Below are 10,512 nucleotides of genomic sequence, written 5' to 3'. Positions count from 1 at the left end.
GGATCAATTTGATCAGGGTTTTTTCCAGGTTCCTCTAAAGATATGTGGAACGTAAGGATATCTGGGTACTGGTTATTCAGCATAAAAGACTAACACAAGAGACAGGAGAAGTAATAAATTAAACTCTCACATACCCAGACGCTGAGGAAGAGGAGATAACAAGACAGTAACAAAGAGCAGAACTCTTAGATCACTGATTGATGGGACCTTAAAGGAACCACTCAACGCCTTGAGGAGGTTCAGCCAGAGCTCTGTAACTGGTTATCACGGATCTCATGGGAAAGAGCAAACTCACAATGGGGTATTTGAGAGGGCTTGTAGGATCACATAAAACTTATTATGGGATGTTTTAAGGGATGTGGGAAAATGCTAAACTTATTTTGGGATGCTCAGGGGAGAGCAAAGACAGTCAAAGGGAGGGATCCAGATAGATGGGGGAAGAATAAGCATGGGAAAATGGAGAAAAGGGGGGATAAAAGAGGTCGGCTGCATGCAGTCAAGCTGCTGTCAGTATTTTTTGTCAGGCTGTGCCCTGTGCCTGATCATCACAGTGTGTCCTATCTTCTTGTTAAACTCAGTAATTGAATGTTTTCCTATGTGAGTGTGCTCTCTATTCTGTGTGCATGTGTGTGTGTATGATCTGCTAGCAAATTTCAAGCCAGGCTAGCTGGTGAGTAGAGTGAGTGGTCCGAGTGCCAGCAACTGGAGATCGAGACCAAGGGTTGAAGGGACCTGCAGGTCTGAGGGCTAGCAACTGGAGAGACTGATTGTCTGGATACCAACTGTTGAACAGACCAAGCATCTAACAGCTGCTGATGAAGGGACACATCTGTGTGTGAATTTAAAGCTGGACTAACTGGTGAGCAGGAGAAGAGGTATGGGAGCCAGCTACCAGAGAGACCATAGCTCCGGACAGCAGAGGGACCAAGGGTCTGAGAGCCAGCTGCTGGAGAGACCACCGGTCTGGAATAGCTACTGGAGAGACCTGTTTGCATGTGTTTGGGTGGGAGATCTGCTAGCAAGCTTTCAGTCTGATTAGCCTGTGAGTGAGAAGAGGATCAGCCCATTTGTATGTTTATGTGAATCTTGGTGTGTATGTGGAGACTGTAAAGGTGCTGCTCTCTTGTCTTTTGGTAGTCAGCTGTGGCTGTATACTGTGTATATGTATGTGTGGTGTGTTTTTTGGGGGATGCCTGGCTCCGCCATTGGCCAGACCTGGTGTCAAGGTAATGCAGCATCTAAGGGCCAGAAGAAAGAATCCCTTAGATCCTATAGTCCACCAGATTTGGCTTTCCTGTAACAGGTGCGAATTCAGCTTCTCTTCAAAGCTTACTGAAAACTCAGTTTTGGAGGAAGCCTGAACACACAATATTCCACTTAGAAGGGAATGGTTTTCATGAGAAATATGAAATGGAAATATGGGCTTATAATGGAGTAGCTCCTTCTGCATGTGTATCTGGTAGCTGTAATGTCATTCACATTAACAGACGAATCAGGACACCCACAGGGCAGATCTTGTAGGACATTAGGGAGGGCATTATCTCAGATATAAAACCCAAGATAATTGCACTACAATATGACTTTGGTTAGATGTTATTCCTCTGTGGGTGTCCAAGAAGCTAGGTTTTATTTGTGGCAAATTCTTGACAAGTCGCCTTTCAGATTTATATCTAACATGACTCATAAACAACAGGAAAAGTGCTTTCTTTACATTTTACTTGATTTTCTTTAGCTGCATATGACACAAAGGGTACCGGTGGTTTTGATCCTGCTTCTGTTTGTTATTCACATCGTAGGCTTCTTTTTGTTTGTACCATGCTTCTTCATTCATACTATGCTTCTTTTAATTTTGCTTAAAATGATTTCAATTATACAGCCATTGTTCTGAAATTAGGTTTTACAACCAACAGGACATAAGTTGCACAGAAGTAAATAGAATTTATACTACGCTGCCACTGAAGAAAACTACTACAACAATCACTACAATTATCATTGCCTTATACATCAAGGGTTTGTACAGAATAAATACATTATTCATAACATGAAGACAGGTTTGCATTTCAGTTTTCATATGTTTCCTTTTCATGATCTTTAGTTTTGAAAACACATTGCAGCTTTTCCAAGTCTTTCAGTTTCTGTCTTCACTATTTCATTCCAGTATTAACGTAACTGTTAGAATTCATATCCCTAAAAATATCAGACAAATAAAACATAATCTGTTATAATCAGGTGAGACAGTGAGAAAGGAATGAAAGGAAACAAATTAAATAAGAAAGAATCTTGGCTTCTGATATATTAGTTATCTTTCGTGGCCTGAACTTCTACTTTATGCATGTGTCAGATGCAAGTCAGGGGTAGCCAAGTGAAACTTGGTTCCAAGACAAATGGACAGTTCAGATAACGCAGGAGATATGATAAGAAGGATTGTTATTGAAGAGCTGGTTTAAATTATTCTTACTAATGGGCAGGAAATATTTTTCCTATCCTGAAAAAAATTCTGAGATGTCAAAAAAAATTTTTCATCTTAACTTGGAATGAAAAATCAAAATCTCAAACATTGTCTCAGTAAAACAATCTGAAAAAAAAAATTTTGGATGAGAAAAAATGCAGCATTTTCAAAATGCTGCAATTCAGCTTGGAATTTTGTCTTTTTTTTAACTCTAATTTGCATAAATTTTAAAAAAGGAAGAGTAATTTTTAGGTAGTTTTGTTTGGTTATTTTACAGTGCTGAAATGGGATATTTTAATCATTCTGAACCTTTTTCACCAAAGCTTTAAACTTCTCAAAATGAAACCTGATCTAAAAAAAAGTATTGTCAAATCTAATCTTGTCATATGAACATTTTTGGCTTTGGCTGTTTGGCATCTTCTCATTAGAAAAGATTTTATAAGGACATTCTCTACTAGTTCTTGTGATAAGACCTTTTGATTTAATGAACTGCAAATCTTTCCTTTGGCAAATTAGAATCATATTGAAATGCTTAGGGAATATCCCCTGAGGAAGTCTGGTTGTATTTGATCATTGCTAACCTGATTTAATATGCATTTTAATATATGGTTTGAATTTTTGCGTAGTATTACCTGGTTCAGATTCCGGAACATCTTGAGACAGATTGACGGACAGTGACTTCCCAAATCTCCGTGGCAAATTTAGAAGTGATTGACTGGAACTTTTAACAAGTGGAGATCTCCCAGGCCTGTGTAACACCTTTGGAGCACACCTAGGTATGTTCTCTCCAAAAGCCCTCCCAAATCTCAGAGGCAAATTAGCAATTGGTTTAATGTTTCTTTCTTCTGGGTAATTTCTTCCAAACCTAAGAGGTAAATTAGCAACGGAATTTGGCATCTTGTTTACTGTAGGAGGGTTCATTTTAATGATATTTTTTGATCCCCAGTCTTTCATTTCTTCAAAATTGAGACTCCTCTGCTTTTCTTCCAAGGTATTATCATTAATCTAAAGAAAAATAATTAGAAGAAGGATGGTATCATTTTATAGGGCATTACTCTGGCTACCAATCACACATTCCTTTTCATATCTCCTTAGAAAGCTGCTGGGTAACACTCTTTTTTGGATATCTAATGCTTTTTAGCTGTATTTGCTAAACTCCATTGTAGTGTGAGCTACTTCATATGGATTACTTCGTATGCAGACATTGTCCTGCTTACCTTTTCAGTACACTGACCACAAGAGCACATCTACATATCAATATGCACAACTGTTCAAATGGTGTCAATTGGAAATATTTCTGGGCATAGGTGTCGGTACCTGTGCCGTCAGTTAAGTGTGGAGTCATTGTCAGGTCCATATTTGCTAATATCACCAACTGAAGCTGTCTGAAGGGGAAGATGCTGACTATATTCAGTGACTTGACACAGACCCAGCCTCTTACTTGTCTGGTCTGGGTGAACAGGAGGATGGGCCAAGCCACCTGAAGGTGTAGCTCATTTCTTCCTAAGCACGGGGTGGATACTTTTGATCCAATATCCTGCTGGGCTAACAGCCAGGGAAATGAATGGAAAGTGTTTGGGTCAAGTCCACATCATGCCTCCACTAGTACACAATATACATTAGGAGCTCCTAGGCTCCTAATTTTTGTGCAACCAGCATAAAATCTACTTTCTGTGTCTGTGCTGGCATATAGTGAAGAACTGTGCCTAGTATATTACCTGTCTCTTGATATAAAAGGCAGCTGTTGCCTGAAAAATAACTATATCAACATGACCCTTTCCTATATAGCAGTGTTCCTTCCCTGGGTATATTGAAAATTACTTATTTTTGCGACAAAAATAAGTTTCCATGCCTTAACAGCAAATATATACAAATATGTTTTTTAATTTCAGTTAATTTCACACAAATGCTGCTAATCCTAACTTCAGTTCCTTATCCCCATTTGGTTTCCCGGCTACTTCTCCAGTACTGGGAGAGAAGCGGAATGAACCATTTTAGTTCATACTCCATGATTAAAATATTAAATAAACTATCCCTCTGATTGCACCTGCACACCCCTTCTGAAGTAGATAAAGGACAGTGAGCTGAAGAGCAGAGGATTTCACTAGCATAATTAAAGTTGTATTTTGGTTTGAAGGATCTTTATTACACCGATGATGATGAGTCAAAAAGAGAGGTTGGCTCTCATTTCCCAGGGAGTATTAGCAGGGCAGACAAGAAAAATAATACAGATGAACTGTGCAAATATGATTTGGCATCTATTGAGACATAATAAATGTGCAACCCTGCGAAGATATTTTTATAGTCAATTTCCGGAGTAGAATTTTAAGACCATTAACTATATTAGATTTATAATGTTCTCTGTTTATCATTATTCTTTGAGTATTACAAGCATGCCTTTATTAATTTTGGATTAATAATGTATCTGTTATATTATGTGCATAAAATGCCTGACAGGAATGTGAATTGAGGCCCCACTGTGTAAGTAAGAAACATTTCAGAAAAATTCTCATCCTGATCGCAAGGCTGTATTGCAAGAAAATTCAAACATGAATTGATTTACACAGTATGTGTGTCCGAGCAAATGAATTTCCTGAAAATTCTTTCAACAAGCCTTTTTCGTTCTGCTAGTGCTTTAATGCTGACTACCATGCAATGAGGTTAGGACAGCCTTTGCCAAAAATTTCTAAGTGCTTGGGATCTGACCCTCAGTTCCCTCAAATAATGACATAGTAATAGAGATCTTACCTCATAATATTTATCATCATCGTCTTCTCTGCTCTGCAGACTGGACTTCATCGGTTCATCTAGGCACATACTATTCAATGATAGAAAGACCACTGTAGCTAAAGCAAATAGAATAAACTCCTTGGTTGAAATGACTTTCATTTTTCTCAAATTAAGCTTACTTAGAGAGCTCAGAATCTGTACAGGAAAGAAAACTGCCATCATTTTATATGTTCAGAAAACAAAAAGATTTTGTTCCCTATGACATCAGTCTCAAAAGCTTCAATTCTTAATATTAATTAGGGAAGTAATTTGAATATATTTGAAGCATGTTGGGAATTTCTTTTGTGAACCTTTTTAACCAACATAGCTTCTTGTTAGGGACACACTGACTTTACAAATATTTTCTTCTGGTGAAATATGTCTTAATTAGCTAAATTTGAGAGCCATAACAGTAGGACTTACAACAGCCACAATGTTCCATCACTAGTAGACAAAACCACCATGTTTCTTTCTTTTGTATCAGTGTCCTCAGAAGGATTCTTCTGTTTAAATGGTCCTTTTGGACCATATAATGCTTGTTTATAGTTATGTACAACTGGGGACATGTGGCCCATTGAAATCAAGTGCTATCTATTGAAGTGGTTGATCAGGTCATAAGAGATGTTATGCATCAATGTTGATGTACATATTGTCTATGCTCTAAATTGAACATGTTAATTTGTGTTCAGACTGAATTAAGAACATGCTTTTAAAACCCTGCCCATCAGTTAAGTTTTTAGAAATTTCAAAGGTTATGTTAGATCTATATTCTTAAGGCCAAATTTCCAACAGCAGTTTTTAAAAAGGCATCTGCCACTTTGCTGCACATGGTGAAAGCACTGGACTGCCCGCGCACGTTCTGTCCCAGAAGGGGATACAGGCTGCACGCTAAATGTGCCCTTAAAGCACACATTGAATTGCTAGATAGGCTGCTAAGCTGCCATAAAAAAACATACTGTGTTTTTCTTCCATTTGTTATTCTTAAATTCTTGAAATTATTTCCTAAATCTCGTATGTTAATACTTAAAATCAGCTGCATAAGGAGAAATATGATTGCACATGGTAAATACTCATACTGGAAAACTGGACTTCAGACAAGTTATTTTGCAGTTCAACACCGGCATTGTAAAATGTACATTCCATCACAGCGCTGGCGAAGTTGTCCCAAAAGAACATGTTATATGCTGTGGGCAGCATGGATAGTATGGACTGTTTATCTGTTGCCAGTATGTTACTGTGTTTACTGCACTGTGGAACTGAAGGATTTGCGAGTAACCTCATTTTAGAATTAAATTGGCTGGTTTTATGGCTTTCAAGTTGTGTGGCATGCATGGAGTCATTTCTGCCTTAGATTCTCTGAAGCTAAGATCCTGGAGGCCTTAAGTGGCTTTGTATTAGAGCTAACAAGATACTCAAACTTCCTTTCGGACTCATGAGAACCCCAAGTCATATGTTGGAAACTGCTCTGACATGACTGCACCTCTAACTTGACCAAGATAAGAGGAAACACTAAACCTATCACCTAAATTGTGTACTAGAGCCACTTAAAGTCAAAAAAGAAGAAAAATAAATTCCAATTAATGATCTCCTTAGGAGGAATAACAACAACTTCTTTCCCTCTCCTACAATTTAATCCTTATCCAATAGCAGGAGGAGCAGCAAGCCCCTGTTCTCCAAGCTTGGACCATCTTGTCCCCATTCCCCATAGATACATGGTCACCAACTCCCCCAACTCCTCTAATTACTGGGGATCATCTAGGGTAGGAGGACAGTGTGTTGGGGGTGTCTCCTTAAAGGTGACAAGAGTAAGCAATTTTAGAGGGAATTTGAAGCCTCCTTGAGGAGAGGATGACATGAGGGGGCTGGGGAGATGTTGCACAATGCCTACTACCAGACTCTCATACTTTCTAGTGAACCCTCTGGCAAACAGTGGACTAGATAGGCAGTGTGTATGATCTTGCCTGGTAATTGCTGTGAAATACCGCTCTCCTAGCCTGGCTTCAATGCCCGCCTACCTGCCATCATTCCTCATATTCATTCCAGATAAATGGTGTACCTGCATCAGAGGGGTGCTGGATTTTCTCCCATGAGCTCTCTGAACTCTGGGGGACGAGTTCAGGGATCAGGAGTAATCCCATGCCCCAGATAAAGGCCACTAGACTTTTGGACACCAGAGTATTGGTTTGCCATGCCAGCTGAGCTAAGGGGGTGGGGCTGAGACTAAGGGGTCAACCAGATGAGAGTGCTGACCTGGGAGCCAGATGTAGAGGTAACATCTGGAAGCACAGCTATGTGGGGAGAGCTGGGGGGGGGGCATGTCTACCCAGGTGGCTTGCTATTGGTATCTGAGGTGAACCTGCCTGGCACAGTGTGTGTGGGGAAATGCCTCCCTTCCCAGGGGAGAGGGAAATGCCATTGGCAGAGCTGAAAGTGAAAAGGGAACAGTTTCTCTCAGGTGAACTTCCCCAGGTGGAGAGGGTGTGAAAGATTCTGCCCATTTTTTATGTGACAGGAGACCATTAAATTGTTAAAATAGATGAGAATGGTATTAGTAAACTAATTAGGAGCCCCTGTGAGAAAAGAATGCATTTTAATCAGTCACTGGCTTTTGTGTGCTGCTTTCCCTTGTTGTTGTAGACACTATTTACATTCATTTGCTCTTTGTTTCTTTGCTGTGTGTAATCCTTCTGGCCCTGGGTGACAGCAGAAAAGGTTGGGTTCAAAGATCTGGTGCTTCCTTCAGAAAACTGCTGGAAAAAGTGAAGTATGATGGGAATAAGCACAGTTCTGCATAGTCTCAAGGGACAATGCTTCCCCTTTGCACTCTCTGAGACTGTTTAACAAGATGTTGTTTTAGAGTGGGATGTGGTAGATGGGGAGGTAAAAGATACTGGACCAGTAATGATTCATGAAGAGTGGTTGTATGTGCATAAACAAATGTATGTAGGAAGTAAGAAAGCATCATCTGTCCTCAGAGAGGGCCTTGGTATTAGCCCTCCTGTCAGAGTAGGTGACTTCTCTTTTTTTTGAAAATAATAAATATTCTTGGCAGGGAAATGGAGTTTCAGGGATACCAAAATTTTGGTATTTGCAAATCTGGGCCAAATTCTTTGGAAAACAGAGGAAATAAAAGGAGGATGTCAATGGAGAAGACCTCTAAAAAGAGCCCATGTCCTCTTAGTGCTCTGGCAGGTCAAGGGCAGCAACTGCCTTTTTTCACTGAGGGCTGAACGCAGGTTCCTGACTCTCTGGAGCCTCATGTCAGGGGGCTTCCATCTGTGGGAACAGATGGATTTTCCAAGTTCTTTTTCTTCATAGTGACGATAAAGACAATAATGAATGCAATTCATGCGCTAGTATCTATCTAACGTGGTCATTTACCATTGGGCTTTCCTTTTACCTAGCTGCTGGTTTATGAATCTCTCTTATCAATGGTCTTTCAATTAACTGTGTGAAGATATTTGCTTTCTGAATTAAATAGAATTGACAAGATATAAAAACTCTCCTGCGTTGTTTGGCACAAATACAAGTTCTGTTTTCCCTAGACAGAAGAGGAAAATGTATTGCTGTTTTCTAAGCCACATCAGGCTTTCTTGAGATTCAGTTTCTCTCCTATGTATGTTGATTTTCTAATCAACGTAAAGTGAAGTTTTCAGGTGTTTTGCATGCCAGGCAATCAGAGACTTGTACGTCCCTGTACTTTCTTATGGATTAATTTGCCTTTGATGGCTCTACAGCAGGAACTCTTTGGAAATTTCAAGTCAAGCAGTTACGATGATTGTTCATTAACAAGGAAGGACTTGTCAGACCCTAGTGCTCAAGTACCAGAATGGATAATGCGAGCACTCTTCATCAATGTGACTGCAAATTCTGCTGTGTTTAGACCATCTTCAGTAGCAGCATAAGCTGGCCCAACTGACTTCAAACTGAGGCAGCTGAGGCATCCGGGCATGATCTATTAAAATTATTTATTTGCGGAGGGAAGACACATTTGTTGGTGGCAACAAACAGTGTTGGGGAAGATGGCTGTCTATTCTTTAATTGCTCCATCTTGATCCACAAAGGGTCTGATTAAGGCATATGGAGGGGAGGGGGCTCTAAGTATTGTTGAAAACAACTTTTGAGTTCCTAGCCTCTTGTCCCACACTTGTTTTGTCTTGCTATCTTACATCACTCGTCAGCCAAGCTACTCAGAGGACTTGGCCATAACTGAACTTCTGTTCTGAAAATTCCCCAGTTAAATAGGAGCGAGCCCTCCCATCTACATGTGAAACAAGCCTCACAGGCAGGGCCAATTTTAAGAGTTTTCCTGCAGGTGCGTGCTACGAACTAGGACAAGGTAGCACTTGCTTCTTTTTTTCTCTTCATTTAGTGTAGGCAGGCACAGGAAAGAGCATTTATTTTGGATTAGTGGTACAACAGTAAGGTGGATCTGATCTGTGATGAGTAACTGCAGTGACTTGATGTATATCTACTTTAAAAATTTGACATTAAAATGTAATTAGTAGTAATGGCAAGAGTAGCTCAATTTCATAAGCAAATCAATGCACAGTAAGTTATTTGATTCCAGTGAAAGAACAAGTTTTAATATTTCTCTTTCTTTATATAAGAATATACTGATAAATCCTTATCCATTATTAACAACATATTGTGTGAAAATTGCATGTTATGTGACTCATGCCACCAATAAGCATCTGCACATTTCCATAATGATAAATCATTCATAATATATTCATTTTGCCATTATGTATTATATGACCTATTCTATGGCTCATTTTGAAGTAAGAAGATTTAAAAATGTATAATTTTTTCATTGGCAAGCAATTCTTTTTTCACCCATTTTTCACCCAGCAGTTCATTTTTCAGCCATTCCTATGGCATGCAGTGGGTTGTGCTGGCTTTGCTGTGTTGTGCTTCAGTTCTGGTGCACAATCCAGGGTGTGTTTGCCTGGAATATATATGGCTCAAAGCAGATAGTCATACCTCCACTGCACTCAGTATCCTGACATTGTGTACATATGTAGGCCTAGTGTCCCTCTCGTCCTGACAGTAAATATTTCAGTGATCAGGGGAACCAGTGAAACTTGGTTTCCCATGACTTTGTGATTGAAGAGTAAATGACAGTGTGTATTCTCTGAGGTCCAGTAAGGATTAACCTTACTGTAGGATCCCTGCGTGAGCAGCATGTCTATCCTCTCTTGCCATGCCTGTTATCATGAAGTGGAATTTCAGCGAGACTTCTCCCTGCCAAATTCAACTGAACTTGGCTTCTAGACTTGAAAGTTATCGAGGGT

At 39.7% G+C, this 10,512-nt stretch overlaps 1 protein-coding gene across 1 annotated transcript; it reads right to left on the bottom strand.

The window, feature by feature from the left end:
- Positions 1-1,716: 1,716 nt before the first annotated feature.
- NPVF (neuropeptide VF precursor) lies at positions 1,717-5,372 on the bottom strand. The gene is made up of 3 exons (XM_009587486.1): positions 5,198-5,372; positions 3,082-3,454; positions 1,717-2,187 (listed from the first exon to the last, which is right to left on the bottom strand). Exons 1-3 carry the CDS (start codon positions 5,336-5,338, stop codon positions 2,180-2,182), a joined length of 522 nt encoding a protein of 173 aa, XP_009585781.1. The 5' UTR covers positions 5,339-5,372; the 3' UTR covers positions 1,717-2,179.
- Between the last annotated feature and the right edge of the window lie 5,140 nt (positions 5,373-10,512).

Source organism: Fulmarus glacialis, unplaced genomic scaffold (genome assembly GCF_000690835.1).
Source record: "Fulmarus glacialis isolate BGI_N327 unplaced genomic scaffold, ASM69083v1 scaffold14701, whole genome shotgun sequence".
NCBI lineage: Eukaryota > Metazoa > Chordata > Aves > Procellariiformes > Procellariidae > Fulmarus > Fulmarus glacialis.
This window is presented reverse-complemented; position numbering and strand designations above follow the sequence as displayed.

Excerpts from the sequence above, each read along its gene's own strand:
- NPVF (XM_009587486.1), bottom strand. The coding sequence starts at position 5,338 with ATGAAAGTCATTTCAACCAAGGAGTTTATTCTATTTGCTTTAGCTACA. Across the intron at positions 3,455-5,197 it reads ATGATGATAAATATTATGAG|ATTAATGATAATACCTTGGA; the intron begins GTAAGATCTCTA and ends ATTTTTCTTTAG.